General features: G+C 64.1%; 1 protein-coding gene across 6 annotated transcripts; it reads right to left on the reverse strand.

Annotated features, from left to right (window-relative positions):
* Positions 1–895: 895 nt before the first annotated feature.
* Positions 896–26,831, reverse strand: CACNA1H (calcium voltage-gated channel subunit alpha1 H). 6 transcript variants are annotated; one of them, XM_086376513.1, is made up of 33 exons: positions 26,649–26,831; positions 26,344–26,477; positions 25,801–25,898; positions 23,248–23,407; positions 22,588–22,906; positions 22,322–22,414; positions 20,549–21,326; positions 18,903–19,345; positions 17,302–17,453; positions 16,469–16,654; positions 15,727–15,844; positions 15,319–15,474; positions 14,778–14,868; positions 14,412–14,620; positions 12,556–12,972; positions 12,014–12,114; positions 11,760–11,883; positions 11,614–11,682; positions 11,325–11,509; positions 11,000–11,126; positions 10,726–10,851; positions 10,436–10,492; positions 10,024–10,216; positions 9,429–9,446; positions 8,124–8,275; positions 7,281–7,390; positions 6,960–7,093; positions 6,728–6,798; positions 5,354–5,432; positions 4,511–4,632; positions 3,990–4,416; positions 3,536–3,696; positions 896–2,675 (listed from the first exon to the last, which is right to left on the reverse strand). In XM_086376513.1, exons 1-33 carry the CDS (start codon positions 26,739–26,741, stop codon positions 1,671–1,673), a joined length of 6,708 nt encoding a protein of 2,235 aa, XP_086232639.1. In that variant the 5' UTR covers positions 26,742–26,831; the 3' UTR covers positions 896–1,670. The 6 variants fall into 6 exon arrangements, with proteins under 6 accessions (XP_086232639.1, XP_086232640.1, XP_086232637.1 ...); XM_086376514.1 differs by having other exon boundaries at positions 10,436–10,525; positions 26,344–26,438; positions 26,649–26,830; XM_086376511.1 differs by having other exon boundaries at positions 10,436–10,525; positions 26,649–26,830.
* Positions 26,832–26,962: the final 131 nt, after the last annotated feature.

Raw genomic sequence — 26,962 nt, forward strand, 5'->3', positions numbered from 1 at the left:
TCTCTGGAGTCCTGCAGTTCTTCGAATCTCCACCAGAAGGAGACCCTACCGCATCTGGGCTGGGCAGGGCCAGGCAGGTGGGGAAGTGGGGGAGGGGCCGGCTGCAGCCCAGGGCCCCCATACTGGAGACTCGCTGCCCACCTGGGTCCGAGCAAATAGGTCCCGGCCTCAGCCAGGTAAGTCCCAGATGCCACCTCCCACCACCTGGACCAGCCTGGAGGCAGCCACTGTCCTGCTGCCATGGGCACCTGCTTTGCTGAGTGGGAGGCAGTGCCTGAATGCTATCAGGGAGCCAACCCTGCACGGGGTACAGCCCCACACCATGGCCACAGCCACAGCCCACCATGGAGGACCACAGGTTCTAAGCTGACCTGGCCCCCCTCTGTTCCTGCTCTCAGGGGGAAGGGATCGTGGGGGGAGAGGGTCTCTGCACTGGGGCTGCAGCTGAGGCCAGCAAGACATGGGGCAGGTCTGGGGTCAGAGCCTTCAGGCAGGGACACAGGTAGAGAGACAGCAGGCGGGGGTCAGTGCCCTCCACAGCCCCAAGCGACTGCCCAGCTAGGAAGCTGTCTCACAGGGGCCCACGCCCCTGCTTCCACCCCTGCCGGGAGCCCTTGCAAAATCTTCCCGGTCGGATCAGACTCCAGCCATATGGTTCTGGCTGCCAAGGTGAGCTTGGCTTTTTCTCAGCAGAACTCTGAGATCTGCCGGGGAGTGTGGTGAGGGTGGGGTGGGGAACTGGGGAGTGGTGAGGACCTACAGGGGCAGGGGGGCTTTGTGGAGCCCTGTGGCCCTGGTGGTGGCATCACCCACGTCTGCCCTTGCTAAGGCCACAGGCTGGCCACCCTCCCATGGGGGAGGGGCGTACCAATTCTGGCAGTGGAAATCCAACGTGTTTCTTAAATAAGTTAATATTTATTCTGCTCTGCTTTGCAACCCCCCTCCCCTCCCCTTGACTTGAGAAGCCGAGTTTTCCACATCGGATTATTGCAAACGTTTAACCTGAATTTATAAAAGAAAGTGAAACGATGGGGCCATCAGCTCAAAGTCTTGAACCAGGCCCCACGGGCAGTGGGGGGCTTATTGCACGGTCCCCACTCCCTGGCGACCGGTCATTTCCCAGGGACCAGAGTCAAGGTGCTCTCTGGAATCCTGAGGGGTTGGAACGGCAGGGAGTGGGTGTGGAGGGGAGATGAGACAGCGATGAGTGGTGGAGACATGGATGAGAACTCGAGACTGTGAATGACGGAAAGCGTGGCCACGGCGGCCTTTGGCAGGAAGCCGCCACCAGAGGGCGCGAGCGGCCCCAAGCGTGTTCCCTATAAAAAGAAGAGGACGTGAGGATGGGGCTCTGCTGGGTGGCCTCTGCCTTCCTCCTCCTGGCCCGTGTCCCTGGGACTCCTGGGCGGGCCGCCAACACGGCCTGGGACCACCTCGGCACACTGGGAAACCCCAAACCTGAATCGACAGGACGGAGGCCTCTGGCTGTGGCCTCCGCTGCTCCACGTGCCCAGAACGGCATGGGCCTCCCCTTCCCTGCACTGACATCCTTCTGGCTCCTCTGCCCTCGGGGGGCCCAAGCCAGGATCCACACACAGCTCTGTCCTGGCCGCCACCCTGCTGGGCGCACCTCAACCCCCGTGCCAAAGCCTGTGGGCACTGCACCCAAGCTACACGGGCTCATCCACGTCGTCACCCGGGACTGGCACAGCCGGGGGGGACGCTCTCTTCGGTGGGCTCTCCGGGACAGTGAGGTGCACCCCCCGCCCCTCCTCTGGGGGGTCTCCTGAGGGCACTGTGGACTCCATCTCCCGGGGTTCTGGAGGGGCCACGGTGCCTGAGGAAGAGGGTCTGGGTTCTGGGGTGGCCCCATGGCCCGCATCTGTGAACAGGTCCCCACTGGGGCTCCCCACGTCCAGTGGCTCAAAGGTGAAGTTCGGGACAGTCAGGTGTTCTGTACGGCAGGGGCCCTGGCCCCGCCGCTCCCCCTTGGCAGCAGCGTCCAGCCCTGTGCTGTCTGCGGGCTCCAGGGGGTCCCTGTGGGGCACAGCCTCGCAGGATGGGGTTCGCCGCCGCAGGGTGGTGCTGCCGCCTTCTGCCGCAGGGGCCCTGGCCGCACCCTCGTCCTCAGCGGGGGGCTCTATGGAAATGCAGGGGGGGCTCATCTTCTTCTTCCTGCGCGCCCCCAGGGCCAGCTCGGCCTCCAGGACCCGGGGCTTCGCCTCCCCGGCCTCTGGACGGCTGTCCCCAACTCCCGGCTCCCCCAAGGGCCGCCTCTGCTCATCCACCCGGCCCGGCTGGTCCAGGAAGCCCCGGGCGTCCACGCTGTAGAGCCTGTGCAGGTCTGGCTCGCCGCCCACGATCCCACAGGCAGTGGGCGAGGCCAAAGGGCTGCGGGCAGAGCTGGTGATGTGGCTGACCTCCTCGTCAGCCGGGTCTGGGGCTTCAGACTCCTCCCCGCCTGGGGCAGGAGGCCGGCTGGAGATGCAGTGCTGTCCAGAAGTGTGCTTGCGGGTGCGGATGCTGGAGGGTCGAGGGGACCGGGATGGGGACCGCAAGGAGGGCCCCAGGGATGCCTGTCTCACGGGGGTCTTCCCGCCAGGCTCTCCCCAGAATGGGCTGCTGTCCTCAGTGCCATCAACATGCCCTTCCAGGGACTCCGTGTGGATGGCCTCCTGCAAAGGCAGGGAGTCAGGTGAGACCAGCCAGAGGGACCCCCTCCCCACTCCAGGCCAGGTGACCTTGTGACCCCCCAAGGCTATGGGCCAGGATGAGACGAGGCTGCAAGATGCTGGTGTGGATGCACTTGCCCCGCAACTGGAGCAGAGGAGCCCTCACCAATTCTGGTCGTGTGGGGAGGACTGGAGGCCAAGCTCCTGTGGGCAGAGCCTTCCCAGGGCCCTGGAAACCCTGAGGGGCACAGACCCCGGCTGCAGCCGCTGCTGGACTGCGGTACTAGATCAGCTTGGTTCCCCAAGCAGGGAGGGGGAAGGGAGGGGGACCAAAGGCTCAGGCAGGAGAGGATCTCTGGCTGCAGCCAGGCTCGTGGGCACGGTTTCTGGGGAGGGGGGTTCTGGGGGGCTTAGGCTGCTGTGTCGGAGAAGATAATGGCACCCCACTCCAGTACTCTTGCCTGGAAAATCCCATGGAGCCTGATGGGCTGCAGTCCATGGGGTCGCTAAAAATCAGACACGACTGAGCGACTTCACTTTCACTTTTCACTTTCATGCATTGGAGAAGAAAATGGCAACCCACTCCGGTGTTCTTGCCTGGAGAATCCCAGGAATGGGGGAGCCTGGTGGGCTGCCGTCTATGGGGTCGCACAGAGTCGGACACGACTGAAGTGACTTAGCAGCAGGCTGCTGTTTAAGGGGCCATGGGTCCCCGTGGCCGGGTGTGGTCATTACACACTCCAAGGGCCCAGAGCCCACGTCTCTCACGCTTCAAATCCAGAGCCCACGTCTCTCACGCTTCAAATGGGGAGGGAATCCCAAAGACCCCAGGGCTCGGCTGAGGACCCGAAAGCGCCTCCTACCTGTCTGCAGAGAAGTCGGCCGACATTAGGCGACCGGGCTGCACCCCGTGGGGGCAGGGCACGGAGGGTGTCGCCGCCCCTGGACGGGGAGGACACGGCGGACGGAACCTGGAGGGAGGCGCAGGACTCCACAGGCGGCGACTGGGCAGCGGTGACCTGGCCTGCGGCAGGAAAACGCCAGAAATGTGTATCCACCCCCAGCGGGCCCTGCCCGACAACACACGCCCCTCTGACCCCTGCCCCGACTGCCCTTCTGACCCCCGCCCGCCCTGCCCCATCGCCCCTCTGGCCCCGCCCCGGCCCCTCTGCCCCACCTGACTCCGCCCCCATCGCCCCCTGGCTCCGCCCTGGCCCCTGCCCTCACCCATCCCCCCCTTTGGCTCCGCCCCGGCCCCCGCCACCCCGCGTCGGCCCCGCCCGCCCAGGGCCAGGCTGCATCCGCCAGAGGCTGTACCGGCGGCCGCGCCCGCGTAGGTCTCCATCTCCACCTCCTGTAGCGGGTGGGGGTGAGCGGCTGCCGCAGGCGCCACGGGCCGGAACATGTAGCTGTCGTTGGGCAGGGATAGCATCCTGGACACCGACACCTTGCGCACGACCAGCACGTTGGGGGAGTCCGGCGAGGCGCCGGGGCTCTGAGGGGCCGCCGGCCTGGGACGGGCTGGGGACCCCTGCGCCATTTCCATCTCAAGCTCTGCGTCCAGCTCGGCGTCCTCGCGGGCCTCCTTGTTGCTCTCCTCCAGGTGCTTCATGAGCACGGCCACCACCACGTTGACAAGCACGAACTGGGCCACCAGCACGAAGGTGACGAAGTAGATGGGCGAGATGGCCGGCAGGTAGGTGAGGCAGTGCTTGTCCTCGCGGGCGCACTCGCGCAGCGTGTCCTGCGGGCAGAGGGCGGCGGGCAGGCTCCCACCTCCGCCGGCAGCCCCCTACTCTGGGGGCTCCCATCGCCCCGCCCACTGCGCCAGCCTGTACCTTCATGATCCCGTTCCAGTTGTCCCCGGTGGACACGCGGAACAGCGTGAGGAAGGCCATGCCGAAGTTAGAGAAGGTGGCGTGTCTGCTCAGGCCCTCGCAGGGGTTGTCCTCACTGCATTCTGCCGGGAGCGACCGGGTCAGCCCGCCCCACGGGGCCAGGGCACACACGGGCCTGCCCTCGCCAGGGAGAAAGCCATGCTCCTCGGGGTGCAGGGTGGTGGCCCAGCAAGTCCCCTGCTCTGCGGAATGACCGGGAGGCCCTGGCACTGGAGAGCCCCAGATGCTGGGTCAGGCCTGGGAGTCGCCAGGTCCAGGGTCGGGGCACCAACTTCGGGGTCCGGGCAGACCCTCAAAGGTGACAGCCACCTCAACCCCCTCCCACACAGGCCCACTGGTGGCTCCTGGAACCCATTAAGTGTTCGTTCAGTGACACCCAGTGGGAGGGGGCACCCATAGGACCTGGGCCGCCACGAAAGGTCCCCACAGGCCCCTACCTAGACTGGACAGAGCCGCACGTGCGGGAGGTCTGAGGAGACCCTGGGTGATAGGAAGGGCTGGCTACAGCACAACCCTGGGGCCGGTAGACTTGGGGCCACACCTGTGTGTGTGTGCGTGCACTCACACTGATGTGCGGCTCCGTCGGCCTGGCCTGGGTGTTAACACGTGTGCGGGTCTGCACAGCGCGTCTACATGCGCCACGTCCACAGTTACCTCACAGTGAAGGGCCGCAGGGCAGGGGCCGGGCTGGAGGCCGGGCCAGCAGCCTGAACGCATGTGCATGCGTGAAGCTGCGCCTGCTAGGGGAGTCTGGGGAGTGGAACGCCGCGTTGCCGCACTCACCTAGCCTCCCGAACAGCTCCACTCCCAGGGCAGCATAGATAAAAAACAGGAGCATGAAAAGCAGGCCGAGGTTCCCTACCTACACAGGAGAGAAGCGGAGCGAGGTCAGGGGGCTCAGCCCGCCCCGTCCCCCACCCGCGACCTGCCCAGCAGTTCCCAGGCCTGCCTTGAGCCCTGTTCTTGCTCCAGGCCTCCTGGCCTCGAGGCTCCTGTGGCCCCAGGGCTGCCTGGTGCCCAGGGCCCCTCCTTGGCTCTCACTTCTGCCCTGCACTCCAGGGGGCTGCATCCAGTTCCTCTGCTCCTGAGACCTCCCAGCGGCTTGGGTGGACTCCAGCCTCAGGGTCCCCACGGCGAGGTGAAGGAGGAAGCTCTGCAGGCTGCCAGGTCTTGCCCAACCCCTGCCCGCGGCTCTTCCATGAACTTGCCGCCCTTCCTCCACACCTTCCTGACTCTGATGTGGCTGGTCCCTCTCTTCACCAGCCCCCAGAGACATTGCACCGGGGGTGGCCGGGGCCTGGGCTTCCCTCCCACCGCCCCATCCAGCCGCTCCCAGACAGGGGGTGGCTACACTGGAGCACTAAGGGCATAACTCGGGGCTGAGGAAGGCTGCTGGGGACCAGTGGAGGCCAGCTGAAGATGCAGGGTGTGGACGGCTGGGGAGGCAGCCAGATGGATAGATATATGCTGGGCCGGTGGACAGTGGCCAGGAGGGCTGGATGATGGACAGCTGGGCATCTGGTAGATGGGGGACAGACAACTGTCTGAATGGATGGATAGAAGCCTGGGTGGCTGGATGGCTTGTTAAGAGGGCTGGAGTCACGGTCAGATGGACACATGGATGCCCGGGTGGACTGGCTCAGGGGCTGAATACTACACAGATGGGGTAATGAGACTTTCAACTCAAGAAGCCATACAGGGTCAGGGTTGGGGCTGTGGACACAGGATGTGAGGACAGGGCCTGAGCTGGCTTCAGGAGAGACAGGCCTCTGGCCAACACCCGAGCCCCGGGTGTGGGCCTCCAAACTCGACAAGCCCGCTGCAGCCACGGGCTCTGCCCTCTGCCCAAAGCCCACTGAGCGCAGAACTGCACCGGGCAGTGGGCCCTGGTGTTCCCCAGAGAGACTAGAGTGAGGCCGGAAAGCAGGTGGGCCGCCCCCTCACAGCACAGCTCAGCAGCCCATTACTCCCTGTAGGTGGCGGGGAGGGGCTTGAATAATTGCGTTTGTCTAGAGACTAGAAAGACCACGTGAACGAATGATGCCTGACCAATGAGCCAGGCCCTCCTGCAGTCTTGTCCTCTTGGGGGCATCTGTGATGCCCACCCTGGGAGCAGGGGAGCCAGACCCAGGCCAGGCCCCTGAGCGGCCGACGTACCTGGGGCAGCGCCTGGACCACCGTGTCCAGCAGGGCCCGCATGCCCGTGGCCATCTTGAGCAGCTTCAGGACTAGGACGGGGAGCCGAGCATTAGTGGGGGGTGGGGCTGGTCTGACCCGAACTACGCATACCCCCACCCCCCGGTCCCCAGGCAGTCCACTGGGGCAGGTGAGGCAGGAGGTGGGGGGCGGGCCCTTGAACAGCGCGAGGCTCAGGTGGGTGGTGGCCTACCGCGGGCGATACGGAGGACACGCATGATTCGGATGATGGTGGGGTTGATGGGCAGTGCTGCGTTCATCTCGATCTCCTCCAACGTGATGCCCATGATGGACAGCAGAACGATGGCCAGGTCCAGCTGGTTCCACCTGGGCGGGTGGGCAGGCATGGCTCAGCGCCAGCCAGTGCCTCCCCCCAGCACCCCGGCCCTTCGGAGCACCTGCAGTCCCTTCCCTGTCCCCTGGGAACGTCCTGGTATCACCAGGGGCACCCCTGCTCAGCACCGTTGCCTCTGCAGGCTCCGGCCACGGTGCCCATCTGCCCCGCCCTACACACCTGTCCTTGAAGAACCTCCGGAACCCAAAGGCCACCAGCTTCAGCACGGCCTCGACGACAAAGACGATGGTGAACACGTAATTGCAGTACTTGAGGGCCTCGTCCAGAGCCTGGGGGCGAGCACCAGGCTCCTGAACATCAGGCCCCCTGCAACGCTGCCCACCCTGCCCCACCTCTCTGCTCTGCTGACCGACCGGGGCACCTCAGGCCCGCCCACGGACAGGCCTCAGCTATTACTGGATGGAGGTCTATGCTGGCTTAGGGAGGCCTGCCTGGCCTGACCCTCACAGGATTCTCAGCACGACCCTCAGTTGGGGGAACCTGCTGCTGGGAACCCAGACTCCCAGCCCTGGCTGGACCAGTCCCACCCACAGCCCAGGGCAGAAGCCAGCCCGCCAGACTGGCTCAGCTTCAGCTACAGAATCAGAGACTCTCAGCTGTTCTGGGAGGAGGGGGCGTCCCGTCTTTGATGAAGTAATGGAGATGGGATCTGAGAGCATCACCCTCTCAGTCTGACCTTTCTGGACTTGGGGACATCCCCTAGCCAGTGTTTTTGGATGGAACCTGTCACGGGGTCAAGGATGCCCTTGGGACAGGTGGCCCAGGGAGTGTCCACTGGCTTTAAAGGAAGGAGGGCCCTTTGTTCAAGCCACACCTCCATGTATCCCACAAGCCCCTACGAGGGCTCAGGCAAGGTTGCAGACCTGGGGCCTCCAGCTCTCAGGGTAGCACCACCCGGCTGGCAACAGACCCCACCCTTGGTGACCAACACCCCCCCACCCCTGCCCCCGGTGTTTAGGCCTGGAGGCAGGAAGGCCGGTGTGTCAAGGCAGCGAGCCCCACCTTGGGCTGGTTGTAGTGCTCCATGGACATGGTGATGACGTTGACGCCAATGATGAAGGTGATGAAGAGGTCCAGGTAGTGGCTGGTGCACAGAGTGTGGATGGAGCGGCGGGTGGGCGAGTAGTCCGCATAGTAGGGCCGTCGCTGGGCCTCTGCAGGGAGAGCACAGTGGTGAGCAGGCAGGTGGGGCGGCATGAGAGGGCTGCCTCCCAGGTGCTGGGGAGTCAGGGGGCTGGAGGAGGGGCCAGGCTCGCGCATGGGCCTCAAGGCAGGTCACCCACTGATCTCCTCCTCCAAGAGGGCCTCAGCCTCAGAGCAGATCCCTGGAGTGGGCATAGAAGCTGAGACTCCACCTGGGCCCTGCCCTGGAGCCCTGTCTGGAACCCCCACCCTGCCAGAAGGTCTCAAGGCAGGGCCTGTGTCGTCTACTCTCCTGGACTGGCGTCAGGGTTCAGAGATACCTCAGCGATGAAGGGAGTGGCAAATGGGAGCTTTTGGGCAGGGACAGTCCCAAGGCAGGGCAGGGCAGGGTGGCCCACCACACCCCCATCTCCCCAGCTGGGCATGTGCTGCATTCTGGCCACCAAGCCCAGAGTCCCTCCACTCCCTGTCCTCCAGGAGGCCTGTGGCCATGTGCCTGCTGTCTGGGGTCTGCTTGCCCTCTGGTCCATCTGAGGTTGGGGGCCATGACCTGGGGGATGGGAGGGGGTACATCTCCCAGCAGCTCTGTCTGCACTAAACGCTCTGCCTGCAGTAACTCCCTAGGGCACACCAGTGCCTGCTAGGTGAAGGCACAGCTGCCCCCACTGCACAGGGGCCCTCCTTGGCCTCAGAACCTGTGGGCAGGGACCAGGGACGGCAGGGGCCGATGGGAACCAACCCCTCCCTGGGGCCCACATGCTCCTCGGTCTGGCATGCGGTCACTAGAGAGCTCAGTGCAGCAGCCAAGGGGGCCAGAAGCCAGTGAGGCCCGGCCAGCACTGAGGACATGGGGTAGCGACCAGCCAGCAGGCGTCCCAGCACAGCAGGCAGGCGTGCAAGCCAGGCAGAGGCACACACGGGCTCAGAGGCAGCAGCGTGAACACCAGGCAGGCCAGCCAGCAATCCCTCCTCCTCCCACTGGCACCTGGCGCCCTACAGCCATCCCGTGCTGACCCTGTGGTGGACCCCAGGGGGCCTGGCACCTTCCTGCAATGTCCACCCTTCCCTGTGGCAGGGGCAGAGGAGCAGAGATCAGGCCAGTTCACAGGCCCATGCAGTGGCTGGCAGAAGCGGGGCTGAGGCATGCGGGGTGGGGGCAGGTACCTGGGTTGGGGAAAGTGCCTGGAAAGACAAGGAGATGGTCTGAGCTGGCCGGTGGGCGGGGCCAGGACCCCTCCTGGAAGAAGCCCACTCTGCTCCCCAGCTTGGGCAGGGGTGTCCTAAGACCCTCTCTCTGTCTTGAATGGCTCTGCTTGCTCCCCCCACCGAGGCGTGAGAACACAAAAGCGGCGTGAGCCTGCCCCTGCAGTGGTGGGCGTGGGGGCTGGGGTCTCATCCCTGTGCCTCCTGGGAAGGGCCCCCTGCCTCCTCCGCAGCCATTCTTTTCTGAGAACATAAAGGGCAGAGCGTGCAGAGCCATCTGGAGAGGCCAGGGCCGAGAGGAGTGGGGCCAGGCGGGGGGCTCCGGGGCCAGGGTGCTGAGCCGCTGCCCAGATGCAGTCCTCACAGCCCTGGGCCGGGGGCGAGGCGGACCTGGTTTCCGGCGGCAGCAGCCCGGTCTCGGAGCTGCCCCTGGCTGGCCTCCCGTCCCCAGCCACCCTCCTATAGGCGAAAAGTGGGGCTCAGGTGGATGGGGGGGGGGGCAGGGGCTGGGCGACGCGCAGGTAGCCACCGGCCACTGCCACCCGGAGGGCCTTACTCCTGCGCTTCCTCTCCAGGCGACGCTGCCGCTTTTCCTCGCGCCGCCGCGCCTCCTCGGCCTCCTGGTGCTGCCGGCACTTGTGGAAGTTCTCCACCACGACGCCCACGAACATGTTGAGCACGAAGAAGCTGACGATGAGCAGGAAGGAGATGAAGTAGAGCAGCATCCAGGGGTTGTGGTTGGGCACGGGCTGCGGCACAGGAGAGCGCGTGGGTGCCGGTCCGCCCACGGGCACTGACCCCGCCCACACGCGCTGAGCCCCGCCCATGGGCGCTGACCCCCGATGTGGACCTCTGCGGACGTCCCCAGAGGCCAAACGCAGCCTTGTCTCTGGGGACCTTGCGCTCTCTGAGATAAGCAGAGACCAAGGGAGAAGGCCCGCGCAGAGGAGCAGGGCTGCCCGCCGCACCTGCTGGTCCACGCCCACGGCGTCCAGCCCGTCGTACATGATATTCACCCAGCCGTCCTTGGACGAGAGCACGAACAGCGACATCAGCGCCTGCGAGGCCAGAGCAAGGCGGGCACCTCTGGGCGTGGCCTCCTGCCGGGCGCGCCCTGCAGGGCCACACGCGCGGCCGAGGCTCGATCACCGCGAACCCTCCTAACTTGCTGAGACCCTGTGGCTCCCGCCCTCTAGATCAGGGCTGAGCTGGGTGAGTCACCCGCCAGCCCCGCCCGCCCCGCCCCAGCCCCGCCCACCTGGCCCAGGTTGTCGAAGTTGTACTTGCGTCGCACCCAGCGGTAGTGCGCGGCCCTGCACTCGGCCTTAGTGGAAATGTTCCTGGTGTCGGCGCCCTCGCAGTAGTAAAACTTCCCCTTGAAGAGCTGACCGGGAGGGGCGGTCACTCAGAGGGCCAGGCCCTGCCCTGCCATTCCCCGCCCCTTCACAGGCCCCGCCCTCCCCCTGCCTGCTTGGGCCGCGGCCCTCCCAGGCGACTCCACCCACTGTCTCTCAGGCAGGCAGGCCACGCACCTGCACCCCGAGGATGCCGAAGATGATGAAGAAGGCGCAGCAGATGAGGACGATGTTCCCGATGGGCCTGAGGGACGATATCAGAGTCTCCACCACCAGCTTGAGTCCCGGCGCACGGCTGATGACCCTGGAAGAGGGCCAGAAGGAACGCGTTGCTGGGCACGCCCAAGGGAGCTGCCATCAGGAGGAGCGCCCAGCACTGCAAACACCTTGCCACCCTGCACCTGCAGCCCGGGCCCCTCTCCCTCCCGGATCCCGCCCCACGCGTGGGCCCGCCCTCCTGTATCCGTCCCCTCCTTTGGCCCCGCCCCACGGCCCAGTCCACCTTAGCGGCCGCAGGGTCCGCAGCAGGCGCAGCACACGCAGGATGCCCAGGATCTTGGCGCCGCCAGCCGAGGCCATGGCCACGATGATGTCCACCAGGGACACCAGGACCAGCACCCCATCCAGTATGTTCCAGCTGCTCTGCAGGTAGGCATGCTCACCCGAGATGAGGCCCAGGGCCACCACCTGGTGAGTACAGACGATGGGCTCGTGGACCTACGCCCTGTATATGTGGCCATGGCCGCAAGGCCAGATGGACAGACCCCCAGGTCCCCCAGCACACGGTGTACCTTCACCATCATCTCCACCACGAAGATCGCTGTGAAGATGTAGTTGGAGACGCTGAGGAAGACGCGCTCCTGCAGGAGACAGGAACATGGGAGAGGCCGGCCGTGGCCATGGGACCCACCCCTCCCTGGTGAGGAGAGAGCCTCACAGTGCTGCCGGGGTCGATGTCGGGCCTCTCCAGGGCGATGGTGATGCAGTTGAGGAAGATGAAGACGAGGACGACATGATCGAACATCTTGTGAGCAATGATCTTTTGGCAGGAGATGCGGAACCTGGGAGCCGGGAGTGGGGTTTTGAGGACAGTCCTGGCCAAGCCCTGGCTTCTGTCCACAGAGCTCACCGTCTGGTAGGGACGAAGGGGGCCCCCAGGGCGGGGTCAGCGTTCCCAGGTGCGCCCCTCACCTGTTCTGTGGGGAGAAGAGGTACAGGGCCCAGGGCTCGCGGCTCCGGCAGCACTCCGGCTTGTGCGGCTCCAGCACCTTCTGTAGCCTCGAGCAGCAGCTCTGGGGAGGAGAGGGGGGTGTTCAGGGCCCCTCCCAGCCTGACCAACCCCAGCCCCTCCCACCTTCAGGCTCAGCCCTGTCCACCCACCCAGGCACGGGGCCAGGGAGCTACACTGGGGTCTGGGGGACCAGTGAGTGGCCACCCTCAGATCCACACCCAGGTGGCCCCCAGCAGTCCTGGGCAGCGGGGTGCCCAGCTAAGAAGGCACTTACCCTCCCCCCACGGACATCTCACTGGCTGACTGACTCCAACCCAGAACCAGCCCTCAGCCTGAGGTGGGGCTGACCCTGGGGCGAATCCCACTCCAGAGCTCCCTGTGGATGCGCTCTGGCCCAGACTGTCCTGCTTCCCAGCCCCTCCCGCCCCCAGGGCCTCCCATGAACACTGCCCCCACGACTGCAGGGAGGCAAGGGGCCAACGTGAGGCCCACCCCCACTCACGTCCTCCACATCGTCGTCAAACTCGGCCGGATCCTCCTTGTGGCTGTCGATGCGCAGGAAGAACTCGCTCGGCAGGGCCAGCACCTGCCCGTTGCAGTCGTGGACCTTGGTGGGCAGCAGGGTGGCCGGCCGTGGGGGCCGCAGGTCCAGCGTGCTACGGTGGTCCAGGGACTCGGTGCACCGCAGCGGCGTGGCACGCGTACCCGGCGAGGCCCCCGACCCGGGCCGGCCATCCTCGGCCTCCTCGTCAGTGCTGCCGCTGCCCCTGCCCTCACCGGACAGCAGCGACTCGCGCTCCCCACACTGGCTCCTGCGCTTGAGGCTGGGTGCACGGCCCAGGCTGTTCCAGCTGGAGCGCCGGCTGCTCCAGGCGCTGTTGGGCCCCCAGGGGGCGCAGGGCGAGCCGCGGAGGCTGGACTGTGGGGTGAGGGCAGGAATGAGCAGGTCACACCCCTCCCAAGTCACCCCCAACACGCTGGCCTCAGGGCACCTGGCTCACGGGCCTTTCCCTGGTGAAATGGATCTCCAGTGACACCCGTGGGTGACATTCGTACATGGATCATCTCCTTTAATGGGCTTCCCTGGTGGCTCGGATGGTAAAGAATCTGCTTGCAATGCAGCAGACCTGGGTTCGATCCCTGGGTTGGGAAGATCCCCCAGAGAAGGAAATGGCTACCCACTCCAGTATTCTTGCCTGAAGAATCCCATGGACAGAAGGGCCTGGCGGGCTACAGTCCATGGGGCCACAAAGAGTTGGACATGACTGAGCAACTAATATGCATGTGTAAACTAAACAGGGCCTCTCCTCTAGGGAGCTGCTAGGGGCACTGAGCCTTCAGCGAGATGCCTGTGGCACACAGTGGGTCAACGGTGAGCTGGAGACACCGCCAGCAAGTGTCAGATCCCTGAGGGGGCCTCGCATGCCAGCTTGAAGACCAGAGGGTGGGCGAAGGTCATCAACGGGCCAGGGACCAGCTACAGACCAGGCATCCTCAGATGCGGCCCAGCAGCTGACCTGGATCTCAGGGGAGGGACCGCTCATCAACTTCTGGCTAGCAGGCTCTGGACTTCCAGGAGAAGCCACACGCCACCTCAGGAGAGAAACTCAGCTGTGCTCCAGGACTTCACCTTTGCTGTGCCTATGCTCTCTGCCCTTCGCCGTTTTCACCTCCTGGGTCAGCAGGAGCTGAGCTGGAATCTGGCCCAGCAGCTCCATCCTCCTCCTGGGGGCTCTAGCAGCTTAGCTGTGATGTGCTTGGCCACAGCTGTTCTGTGACTGACACTCGATGTCCCCTCCCCCTCTCGATGGTTCACCTGGACTTTCCTCCAGGTTCACCCCCCACCCCACCCCAAGTTAGCTTGTCCTGCTCCACCCACCCCTTCTGGCCCTTCTGAGACGCACAGAGCCGGCCCTAGCTGCGTCTGTCTGGGGTGGTGCTTCCTGGGTTTGTCTGGAAAGACCGTGGGCCCCAGCTCCACAGGGCGCTGCTGGTTGTGACGCATGGAAGCCTCCGCCCGGCTTCCGTCACCTGTTTCGTGTGCTCAGCTTTTACACCTTTTTGCCATCCTTCTCTGTTTTCCCTTCTTGTACATTCTGTGTTCTGCCAGCTTTTATCTTACATTGTGCAAATTGGAAGATAAACTTCTGGCCTGCTATTCTACTTGCTTATTCACACACCTCCCATCAGAACAGCGGTTTCTAGTTCCATTTATAGAAAACAAAGCGCTCGGGCCTGATGGATTCTGGGGAGGAGGGGGCACATTTGGGACCCTCACTCATCTCTGGGAAAGGTCTAAGGAGCTGTGTTGGGGGGGTGAGCCTGAAGGTGCCCTGAGGCCAAGGCAGGGTCCCCTACCAGAGATTTCTGGTCTCCTAGCTGAGGGTCCATGGAGCTGCTGCTGCCACGGCGCGAGTCCAGGGGGCCAGGGGCCTCGTCCAGGTGTGGGGAGCTCTTGGGGGTGGGCATGGGCGTGGCCGCTGTGCGCATGATAAGGGGAGGGGGCAGGCTGCCCCGGCCCTCCAGGTGCCCGTTGGGTGTCACTGCCAGCGAGTACATCTTCATCTCTAGGGGAGGGGGGAGAGGGGAGGCCACTCGAGCCTGCAGGGCTCCCAGGAAGGAGCGCCTGTCCGCCTAGGATCCCCCTCCGGAGTCCCAGCTGTGCCCAGACCCTAGAGGCAGTGTCCCCTCCGCCGCATCCCTGCCCCCCATCCACACGCGCACCTGTGGCCCTGAGGTCTCGGAACTTGTCCAAGTCCTCCTCCAAGTGGGTGGATGTCTTGTCTTCATCTGTGTCGGACCTGGTGGCATCACCCTGTGCCCGACGAGCACACAGCAAACGTGAAGCTCCCCGTGGGGGGGCGACCCCCAATGTAAAGGTCAGGCCCACAAGGGGTGGGCGTAGACAGAAGAGCCCAGCAGGGTGAGGACGAGGTCTGCCCCACACTCCTGGTTCCCACCGCCTCCCCTGGAAGCCCCTCACCTCCTCTGGAACCCCTCACTCCCCTGGAAGCCCCCTCACCTCCCCTGGAAGCCCCTCACCTCCTCTGGAACCCCTCACTCCCCTGGAAGCCCCCTCACCTCCCCTGGAAGCCCCTCACCTCCCCTGGAAGCCCCTCACCTCCCCTGGAAGCCCCCTCACCTCCCCCGGAAGCCCCTCACCTCCCCTGGAAGCCCCGCACCTCCCCTGGAATCTCTTACTCCCCTGGAAGCACCCTCACCTCCCCTGGAAGCCCCCTCACTTCCCCTGGAAACTCCCCCTCACCTCAGCCTGGAAACCCTCCACCAGGATGGCCACCAGCAGGTTGAAGAGCACATAGTTGCCAAAGGTCATGAGGGCCACGAAGTACAGGGCGGCCCAGGAGGACGTGGAGGCCATGCCGTTGTACAGGACGACGTTCCAGTCCTCCTGGGTGAGGATCTGGGGGAGGGGCGGCGGGCAGAGTGGGCCCAACGTGTGGGCCGAGGGGGCACCAGGATGGGGTCCTGGCTGGGGGAATGCCGCCAGGTCTCAGGACCAGAAGGATGAGTGAGACCAGGCCCACCACCTCAACGTCCCGGCCACCGTTCTTCACCCCCAGTGGCCTCGGAGGGGCCTCAGCCAGCTCTGAGCAGGGCTATGGCCCTCCAGGAACCACCCGTGCACAGCAGGGGACGGCCTGCCCAGCTGTACCTGGAACACGGTGACGATGGCCCACAGTAGGGAATCAAAGTTCTTCCGGTCGGGGATTGTGTCTCCGGTATCTGTTTTCAGACTGAATTTGCAGCCAAAGAGATGCATGCCAAGGATGCTAGGGGGGTGGACAGGCAGGGGTACAGTGAGTGACTGGTGCAGAGGGCCAGGTGTGGGGCTGGGGACCCAGCCTGGTCACCCCACGCCCACCATCCACTCCTCTACACCTTCCTGAACTCTGGCTTCCTTGTGGGCAGGACTGCCCAGGGTCCATGGCCAAACTGTTTCCATTCTATAGGTGGTAAGACCAAAGCCAAGAACGCGGGAAACACGGGAGGCCACTCTGGCTTCAGGCAGCGGCCAGGACTGGGTGTCTGTCTCACCCGGCCTATGTGGGCTGCTCTCTGCCCCAGACCCCTCCCCGAGGCCTGGGATCAGTGACAGCAGCAGGGGTCCAGGAGCCCCAGGTTGCCTGCCTGCCCCTCCCTCCTCCGCCCCTTTCGCCCTTGGCTCTTGAGCACAGTTCCAAGTCCCCCACTGCGTGCTGGCGCCTGGCAGCAAAACCCACAGTAACTGAATTTGTCTTCCTCTTTGAGGCTCAGGGCATCCAAGGCCCCGAAGCCAGGGCCGGCGCAGTGGGCGGGCCCGGCTGGGAGCGGGGCCTCCCGTCCAGCGCCCGTGCGGGCTCCTTGCCACAGGCCTTCCCCTTGCAGCCACCCGGGGCAGGGCGCGGCGCACACACCTGAAGATGAAGATAAAAAGCATGAGCAGCATGCAGAAGGTGGCCACGTTGTCCATGGTCTTCATGAGCACCACCAGCTGGCGCCGCAGTGCGGGCATGAAGCGCACCAGCTTGAGCACCCGCAGCAGCCGGAAGGTGCGCAGCACCGACAGCCCGCCGTCCGCCTGCCCGATGATCTCCCACACGCTGGGGGTCGGGGGTGGGGTGGGTGGGCAGCGTTAGGATGGCCTACTCCCGCCCTGACTCTGGGACACTCTCTTCCCAGAGGCAGGAACGACAGCCTGGAGCCACCTCGGCCTCTGCTCAACCCCACCTGGGAGCAGGTTCGGCTGCATCAAAGCATCGGAGGGGCTGAGGGGTGGTGGTGTCTCTGAAGACTCGACTGAGTGCCTTTCCAATGTGCCTGGCTTGTCTGCTCTCCTTAGACTGGGGGCCCCCTTGAGTCCCAAGGGCCCTGCTTTGTCCCGGGGGACGGAATTTCCCCAGATCCCCCTGGTTCTTTCTGTGCTGATTTTGCTGCAGCAAGCTGGCCTTTCTTGCAGGGGCTGAGCCCTCAGTGGAGGCCGGCTGCAAGGCTTAACAGCCACTGAGTGCCTGCTCTGTTCCCGCAGGGAACAGCTCCACTAGCTTCTAGAAACTCCCGCCTGAGCTGCAGCTGACCTTGTCGTGTGCACCCGACTCTGCCTTTGAGGAGGGGCGAGAGTCCCGCCCCAGGAGACCCCACCTCTGCACCCTGATGGCAGGGCCTTTCCCAGTGGCAGGGGCTCTGCCATCTGCGGGGGCTGCGGTGGACATGGGAGCCTCCCCAGGCCCCAGGGGAGGAGGGGACCTACCTGATGACTACGATGATGCCGTCAAAGATGTTGTAAGGGTTCCGGATGTAGCCCAGTGGGCCGCAGGCCAGCAGCTTCAACAGCATCTCCAGAGCAAACATGCTTGTGAACACAATGTTGCTGATCTCCAGGGCGTTGGTCAGCTCATCGGGCTGCGGGTGGCAGAGTGGTTGTCAGGGCCCACCCCCAGCCCCCACTGCCTGTCATGGCAGGGTGGGACACCACTCCACTGCGCTGGGAGCAGGTAAGGCTGCATCAAGGGGCTGTGGCAACATCTCAGGAGGAGCCCCATCGGCTGCTGTCCAGAGGAGGAAACAGGGACCGCAGGGGTGTCCCCTCCAGCTGCACCCCAGCCTGCCTGGCCCTCCTACCCTGACTGTCCCTGGCTCCCCCAGGCCCCACCTGACCTTCCCAGCAGCATGTCTGAGAAACAGGGCTCCAGACACTTCCCAGACCCCAACAGCACAGGCCTTGGGAACAGAGCCTAGAGCATCTGTTCCAGGGTGGGCGTGTGGGTACCCGGGGTGCAGACAGTACAGTGTGGTTCCCCCAGCAGCTGCCCTGGCCCTGGTGGCCCCACACACCCTTCCTTGTCAGCAGAAGGCCCCAGAGGCCCTTTTCTTACTGGGGATATGCTGGTCTAGGCGCCTATGTGTGCAAGTGCACACCTGTGCCAGTGTAAATGCTGGTGTGTGTGTGCCAGTGTGTGGTCTGCTTGTGTGCACATGAGTCTGCATGTACCCGCATGTGTTGTGTGCACGCATCGCCACCCACGTGTGTGTCTGTGCACAAGCCCACATCTGCACAGATAACCTTTGCGTACGTGCGTGTGTGCATGTGTGTGTGTGCAGAGGCTCCTCCTGGCCAGGGATCCCCGAGCCTGCTGTTGCTCCTGCCCTGGATCTCACCCTCACAGACAGCACCTCTCAGCCGCCAGCTGGAGGCTAATATCACTTGCATTTTCCCTGAAATTGCTAAAGGATGAAAGACCAGAGCTTAAGGGACTTAAAAAGCCCAGAAGGCAGAAAAGGAGGAAGGCAGTTTGGTCATTAAGAGTGAACTGGCCTCGGTCCCCAGGGAGGACGACCTCTCCCTGCCAGCCCAGCCGCTGCTCCTTGGGGAAGCCCCAGTCCAGGGCAGGGGCCGCGTGCCAGCACCATGTGCCACTGCCACATTCCCCTCTGGGGCCGCCCAGGGCATCCCAGCCTGAAGGCCCAGCTCATATGGGGGGCTCTGTCCATGAAAGCTGGGCTCTGGAGGTCCCACCTTGAAAAGCACCAGATGGCCTGGCAAGTGCCCTCGGCTCCCTGCTGCCTCTGGGTCTGTGATCTCAACGCCCCAGCCCAGACAGAGGACCTCCGGATGGAGCCACAGTCTCTCTGTCTCCACTCAGCAGAGGCCCACCAATGAGCAGCAGGAGCATCCGCTGAGTGAACGGTAAAAACTCCCTCACAATCGACCTTCAGCCCCACTGCCACGCCTATTCCCCAACCCCAGAGAGCCCTCTGTGGAGCCCATGAGAGGCTAAAGCCTGCAGGAGATACAGGCAGGCGGGACGTGCCCCAGGGCCACTCTGAGGGCTGTCTGTGTGGGGCACCCACCTGCTCGTGGTACTCGACACCCATGCTCAGCGTGTTAGTGAGGATGGCCACCATGATGCCCCGGTTGAAGTACTTGCTGTCCACGATGCGGCGCAGCTTGCCACTGAAGGAGGCCCAGACGTGGCCCAGCCCACCCTGCTCGCCTGCCGCCGCCCGCTGCGGCCCCCTCCGCCGTGTGCCGCCCACGCCTGGCGCCTCTGCCACGGGGGGCGACTGCATGGGGTCGCGGTGGTCCCCGTGCCGCACATCCTGCGTGAACTCGTAGACCCCATTGCTGTCTGAGCCTCCACTGTCTGAGTCGCTGAACTCCAGCTCGGGGTCCTCCAGGGCACTGGTGCAGTACGGGCAGCTGCTCAGCTCACAGGTCAGCGTGCCCGCCTGGGGGCTGGGCAGGGGGCAGGGCACACTCAGGCCTGACAGGCGGCTGGGGGCCTGGCCCAGTCCTGCGGGGAGAAGGACGCAGGCAGCCTCAGGTTGCTCAGCTGGTGCCCAGGAAGCAGGCGCTCACGGAGGCTGCTGTGGGGTGAATGGTGTCCATGTGCACACCTGCACACACCTGGGCACACTCATATACACTTGGGCACACAGCTGAGCACATTGTACACACCTGAGCATACCATGCATGCCTGCATACACCTGAGCACGGGTGCACATCTGGGCACTCTCATACACACCTGGGCACACAGCTGAACACATGCACAGGAAGAGACGCACACACTTGCACACTCATACGCCCTGCAGAGCTGCTCTCTGTTCACTCAGGGGTGAAAAGAGGCAGAGGCACATCCCCGCAGGAGCCACACCACCCACAGAAATACGACGTGAGCCACTTTCCAGTAAAGGGATGCCATGACCGTGAATGTTCTGGCTCATGATGCCCTGAGCCATCGTCACTCCACGCTGCCTCCCCGGCTGAGTCTCTGGGGCCCAGGTGACTCTGCACCCACAGAGGCTTAGATTCGCTGCAGCCAGGAGCCCCGCAGGGCCATGCTCCCCCAGGGTGCAGTGCAGAGCTGCAGGCACGTGTGCAGTGACACCCCGGGCACCACGTGAGCACACAGGGTGACCCTGGCACACACACCTCTCCCTGCCCCAGGTGCCCCTGCCAGTGCAGGCCACCTGGGAGGCCTCAGCCTGGTGTGACCCCAGGGTCCTGCATGAGCCAGGTGGGTTAGGCCGGGGGCCCAGGTGGGAGGACCGGGTGTACCGAGGGGCACCCTGGCTCCTCTGCTCAGCCTCTGGGAGCTCTGCGACCTTGGCTTCCCCTCGCCCCGGCCCCAGCCACAGTCTCCCCACCAAGAGTGCAGGCCAAGTGCTCCTCCTGAGAAACAACTGGCCGCCCTGCTCGGGGCCAGACGTGGGCCATGGGACATGGCCCTGGGGCTTCTTTTTTGCTTGCTAGCTTCAGAATTCTCATTTCCCGGTGGCAAACACTCGCACCCCACTGAGCCATCAGCTGCTCAACAACACAGGATGGGTGGAGGTGGGGGGGCACCTCCTCCCATCTGAGGCCCCCAGGCCCCCTTTCTCTTACTTGTCCAGGACTCCAAAGAAGGCTGGGCTCATGAGGGTGGGCACATAGGTGGGGATGTCCCAGGAGCCCTGTGCCCCACCCCCCACCGCTCCCCACAGGGGCAGGTCCTTACCATGCTCCCCAACCAGGTGCTGGATCTTCTCGCAGGGGTCCGGGCTGCTCAGCCTCAGGGGGCTGTGCCCCCCGGCTCCCGGGGGGCCACCAGGCCGCTTCCCCTTGGGCCCAAGGCCGCTTTTGCCACTGCCCGCAGCCGAGGGCAGGATGGTGGGGTAGTTCATGGCTCCCAGCCCGGCGGCCAGCTTGAGCCCAGCAGTGGCAGTGGCTGTGGCGTGCGCCACGCGCGCCCTCTCCTGCGGCCCCTCCACATGGCAGTCAGCGTGGTACACACTGTGCACCGACTCGGCGTCAGGGGGCCCGCGCCCGGGTGAGGCTGGTGCTCCGGCCCGCACCAGCCTGGTGTCGCCGGCTCCTGGCTCGGGGCCTGGCCGGCGGGGGCTGCCGTGGCTGAAGTGGTAGTGGTGGTGGTGATGGTGGTGGTGGTGGTACACGAGGTGGTGGATGGAGGCAGCGCGCCCGCCTGCCCGCCGCGGCCGCCGTCCTGAGCCCTGGCCATGCGTGGCGCCACCGGGCTCCACCTTCTTGCGCCAGCGGCTCTGCCAGCGGGCGTAGAGGCGCAGGCCACGGCGCTTTAGCTTGCGGCACACATGACCCACGTACCGGAGAAGCTCCTCATAGCAGCTGCCCGGCTCAGAGAAGCTGGCTAGCGTGCTGTCATTGGACAGATAACGGGCCCGCTGCTCCCGCATCAGCTGGTTCTCCCGCTGCTTCGTCTCTGAGAACTGCGTGGCGATGACCACCAGGCACAGGTTGATCATGAAGAAGGAGCCCACCTGTGGTGGGCAGGCAGCCGTGAGCTTGCTGGCCATGTGCTCCTGGGAGGTGGGGAAGTGGGGAGCACTGGGATCCATCTTGGGTGGGGCAGGAGGCCAGGACAACAGCTGTGATTTCTACACCACTATCAAGCCTCTGATGAGAAATACACTGAGCCCTACTGTGGGCTTCCCGATCTAGGGGCCGATGGGGCACCCTGGGACAGGCGGGATCCCTGCTGATTCGATACTAAGCCCCAGCATCTGGAATGGGTGGTGGGCAGTGGCTGCTATCAATTATGGACAATTGGAGGACGTGTAGGGAGACGCCTTCCTGTCATTTGCGTGGTTCATTCCCTCCTCCTGAAGATATATTCTTCAACTGGATCCTCATGCCTGGGTCAGGCCTCCCCCAGCCCCCAAGGCTGCACTGTCCTCTGTGGCAGGATCAGCAGATGACACTCTCCTGTGCTTGGGTTTATGGTCTGAGATGGCACCCCACTCCAGCACTCTTGCCTGGAAAATCCCATGGACGGAGGAGCCTGGTAGGCTGCAGTCCATGGGGTCGCTAGGAGTCGGACACGACTGAGCGACTTCACTTTCACTTTTCACTTTCATGCACTGGAGAAGGAAATGGCAACCCACTCCAGTGTTCTTGCCTGGAGAATCCCAGGGACGGGGGAGCCTGGTGGGCTGCCGTCTATGGGGCCGCACAGAGTCGGACACGACTGAAGTGACTTAGCAGCAGCAACAAAGGGCAGGTTCCTGGCTCAACTCACCTCTGGTCTATGCAGACCCTGCCTCAGACCCCAGGGCCACTAAGAGAACCAACTGAGTGCCACCTTTGGGGATCACACTCCCTGTGGAGGGCCAGGATGGCACAGGACCTCCATGGATCCCGGGGGCAGGGCCACAGCCAGTAACAGAGGAGTTCAGGATCTGAGACAGGTCTGTCACAATGCAGGGACACCCCACCACCCCTTGCAGCGGATGTCCCACCACGTCCCCACACTCACGATGATAAGCAAGATGAAGTAGATGAAGTTGTAGAAGGAGTGGGCGTCCATGACGTAGTACATGATGTCCACCCAGCCCTCCAGCGTGATCACCTGAGGGGGGGCGGGCAGGAGGCTGGACACATGGACGGCCCTGAGAAGGCAGTGGGCCCTCCTCGCCTGTCCTGGGGAGGGTGGCATGGCTGGCGGGGCAGGAAAGCCCTGCCTGGCACTAGCCCCCAGCCCTACACGCTGGGCGTGGGGTACCGGAGAGACCCGGAGCCCACCTGGAAGATGGCGATCCAGGCGTAGCCGATGTTGTCGAAGCTGATGGCCCCGTTGTGCGGGTTGGAGTCGCCCGAGCGGCACACATTGTAGTACTGGTTCCAGTTGATGCAGGTGTGGTGACCCGTGCCACCTGCGCCCTCGGCCTGCGGCTGCCCGTAGGCCTCCCAGCCCAGCGTGCACTCCACGCGCAGCTCGCGGCGGCTGGGGATGTGCGAGCACTTCTGCATGCCGTTGTCCCGGCGGGAGGAGCAGATGAACGGGTTTTCTTCACCCTCCTCCGGCTGGTAGTACGGCCGCAGGAAGCTGAGGTTGCTGTTCCTGGAGTAGAGACGGCGAGACAGACACACACAGAGGTATACACACACAAAAAACAAAAGGTAAGAGGCAGACCTAAGTCCGCTAGTGCTAGTGCCGCTCTCGGAAGGTCAGGTCTTGTCTGGGGAAACCGGGCTTGGAGAGCAGGAACCTGGAGGGCGGAGCCTGTTTGGGGGTGGAGCCTCCAGGGGCGGGGTCTGGAGGGAGGAGCCTGTTGGGGCGCCTGGAGGGAGGAGCCTGTTGGGGTGGAGCCTCCGGGGCGGGGCCTGGAGGGAGGGGCCTGTTGGGGTGGTGACTCCAGAGGTAGGCCCAGGAAGAGCAGGTTAGGGGCAGGGCCTGCGCACCTGGCGAAGGTGCTGTCCAGGAAGCAGCGGTTGCGCAGCAGGCCGGCCCAAAGCTGGACGCCCACGATGCCGAAGATGAAGAAGACAAAGAAGCAGAGCAGGAGAACGTTGCCGAGCATGGGCAGTGTGTCCAGCAGCAGCGTGACCAGGATCCGCATGCCTGCAGGCATCACGCAGCCGGTCAGCGCAACAGAGCCCTCCTGGGCATCCCTGAGGCCCCAGCCCCTCCTGAGCTCTCTGCCATTCACAGGTGGGCATCAGTACCTCTGCGGGGGACACGACCCAGGCCCCTGTACATTCTGTTAGACCCCACGGAGGGCAGTAAATAAGGCCACCGACTGGAAAGGCTCAGGGTAGGTGGTCCTTGCTCCTCAGGAACGCCAGCCCGGACCAGACTGTATCCAGGCGGGCCCCTAGCGTGACAGTTCAGGAGTCCCGCAGCCCCAAGCTCATCATGGGAGCAGCAGCCTGGGGGAGCCCCAGCAGCTCAGACTCTGGGCTGCCTCCTGCATGCAGGAGCCATGGGTCTTGAAGCAGGTACTGTGTTTGGGGACCAGTGTTTCTTCCCACTCTCTATGTGAATCATGTGAAGCAGAGCCCTGGAGGGGAGGTAGGGTCTGGGTGCACCCCAGGACAGGAGGCAGTTTTTTGTTTTTTACAGATTTTTTTCTTTTTAATGTGGACCATTTTGAAAGTCTTTATTGAATTTGTTACAATACTGCATCTACATTATGTTTTGGACTTTTGGTCACGAGGCATGTGGCATCTTAGCCCGCAGACCTGGGCTCGAACTCACTTGCCCTACATTGGAAGGTGAAGTCCCAACCACTGGACCACCAGGGAAGTCCCAGGAGGCAGCTTTTGAGAAAGCGTTTGGAAGCTCTCGTTCCTGGGTGTGATGGAGTGTGTGAACACAGATTAATCCAGGGAGTGGGTCAGCCAGCCCCACCAGCCCTTCGCTTGGTCCTGGCTCTGCCCTGCTCCCAGACCTCAGCAAGGACATGTCTCACTTCCAGAAACAAGCAAGGGCCAGGCTAAGGGTGCAGGCAGAGCCTGGGGCAGATGCCAAGGCCCCCTGGAGAGCGCCCAGGGGCTGCTGGGTGACAGAGGGGCCCCTGGGGCTACAGGAGTAATCACAGCTGGGAGGGGCACTGCAGTTTCAGAAATGGCCGAGAGGAAGATTCACCAGGGACAAAGTCTGAGAGCACCACCGTTGCCAGACCGCAAGTGGCTCCAAGGCCACAGATGATCCAGGGTTCAGAGTGGACCCCAGGCAGCCAGAGTAAGACGCAGCCTGGAACATGCCCACTGGGGGCTCACAGTGAGGGGAACATGGTCCAGTGTGGGGGAGGCACCCTGTTTGGGACCAGGGCCTGACCCCACAGGGAAACTAGGCTGAAGGCAGCATTTGGCCTGAAAAGTGATCTGTACTGTGAAAGGGGTTGTCACTTCAGGCACTGAAAGGGGACCCAGGTGAACAATGCCAGTGTGTGGTGGTGCTGGGCCCAGAGCCAAGAACCACCTCACCTCACAGCCGTCCTTGAGGAGTACCATGTTCACAGGTGGGTAAACCAAGGCTCAGAGAGGCACAGTTACTTGCCCAAGGTCACACAGCATCTGAACCCTGTCTGATTCCCGAGGGTAGAGCCAAGTGGCAGCTAGATGGAATGCCTAGGAGTCCCACAGCATAACCCTTCACCCTCCTGCTCTTTGGTGGAGCTGACAGCTTCAGGGGGAGACAGTGACCCATCCTGGGGGGGATACTTCTTGGAGGAGCTGCAGGACAAGCCCCGATCCCCTGGGCCACAGTGCTGAAGCCACCAGGACCCAGGATAGGCAGCCAGAAAGGCTGTGCACACCAAGGTGGTACACGAGACCCACCTGTATGCGTGCGTACACACACTTGACAGTCATGTGGGGAATGCCCCCCACTATACCCTCAGGAAAACTAACAGCTGAATTCAGTCAGAACACTGGAAACTCTGAAGACACGGAGATCCCCACACAGACCCATGTGGGCATGACCAAGGTCAGCACAGACCACCTTCCAAACAATCTTCCAAACCTACACCGTCCAAACCCACACGACTGCCCAGAAGTTTCTCCATGCTTCCCTGAGCACCAGGCCCCTTGGCAGGGCTCAGATAGGAAGATTGCTGGGGCAGGCCAAACAAGGAAGCCACCACGTCCTGCATGGCTCCAGGACATGATCCCAAATGCTGTGTGGATGATGAGTCTGAGGTTCCGAATGGCCTGACACTCAGCAGCCCTGGGGGACATGGGGCTGCCATTCAGCCTGACTGCCCATCACACCCCGGCTTGGTACAGGGTTGCTTGTCTCCACCCGCCCCCCGCCACCCCGAAAAGCAGTGGCAAATCCTCAGCTGCCATGTAAGTGGCAGGAGGCCTGCACCATGGTCTGGGCTGGGACCCCAGTACCCAGCAGCCAGACAGGCGGTACGGCCTCTGGGTCTTGTGCCCAGTGGGGCCTCAGGAGCTCTCAGCAGGGCTGTCTGGCCACGCTTACCCCAGCCCCAGGTGGGGGTCACTTACTGGGCACACGGTTGATGGCACGAAGGGGCCGCAGCACGCGCACAGTTCGGATGGCCGAGAGGCTCACGTTGTGTCCGTCCAAGGAGTACTCCATCATACTGGGGGCAGAGCAGGGGCATGCTCAGCGGGGGCAGGTGCTGGGAGGGGAGATCAGAGCTAGGCCAGCGGGCACCCGGCTCTCTCCAGGGTACCCTGGCGGCTGAGGCCAGGAGGTGAGCACTTGCTGGAGACATGATCCCCATGTCATTTGCCCAGCCCAGCTGCCCGGAGGAAGGGAAAGCACAGCCTCCGCTCAGCACTGGAGGACCCTCGCCACTCACAGGCCACCCCGGACACCCTGTGTCTGTCCCACAGTCCCTGGTGCTGGCACAGGGAGCCCCAGATAGGTCCCGCTCCTGGCACCCCACCCCCAGCCACTCCCCGGGCCCCGTCCCGCCTGAGTGCACCTCCCCATCTCTCATCCTGGGGGCCCCCGGGGCCGCTCCCAGGCGGGCCTGACCAGGCACTGGGGTCGCTCCAGGCTGGCCCCTTCCATGGCCTTACCCCGCCATGACGATGAAGAAGTCCAGCCTGTTCCACGTGTCACCCAAGTAGCACTTCTGCCCAAACAGCCCCAGGGCGATCATCTTGATGACCATCTCCACCGCGAAGAAGGCGAAGATGAAGTCGTCAAAGGCCTGCAGGAGGGGGGCCTGAGAGTGGGGCCTGCGCCCCTCACACGGCCCAGGCCGCAGGTGACTGGCCCCGCCCCCTCCCTCCAGGCTCCGCCCACACCCAACTCTGCCCTCCGACCCCACCCAGGCCCCGCCCCTCCCACCTCCAGGCCCCGCCCCTCCGGCCCCGCCCACCTCGAGGATGCCACAGCGCTCCGAGCGGCACTCGACGTCCTCGCAGGGCCGGAACATGCCCAGGGTCACGCAGTTGAGCATGATGACCAGCATGCTGACGTGCTCGAACCACGTGGGGCAGGTGCCGAGTTAAGGGTCCACGTAACAGTTAAGGAGCCCCAGGTCGCTCCCCCAGCACCCCCCCAGATGCCACAGGGGTCTCAAAATCTCCCCATTCCGTGCCCGGCCCATCAGCTGGGCAGTGAGGAACAGACCCCAATACCGGCCTCTGGACACCGCTACCAACCTCTCGTGTACAGCAGGACCCTGGACCG

The sequence above is a fragment of the Bos grunniens genome, chromosome 25, assembly GCF_055505025.1.
Source record: "Bos grunniens cultivar Pamir isolate PY7600 chromosome 25, Bosgru_T2T1.0, whole genome shotgun sequence".
NCBI lineage: Eukaryota > Metazoa > Chordata > Mammalia > Artiodactyla > Bovidae > Bos > Bos grunniens.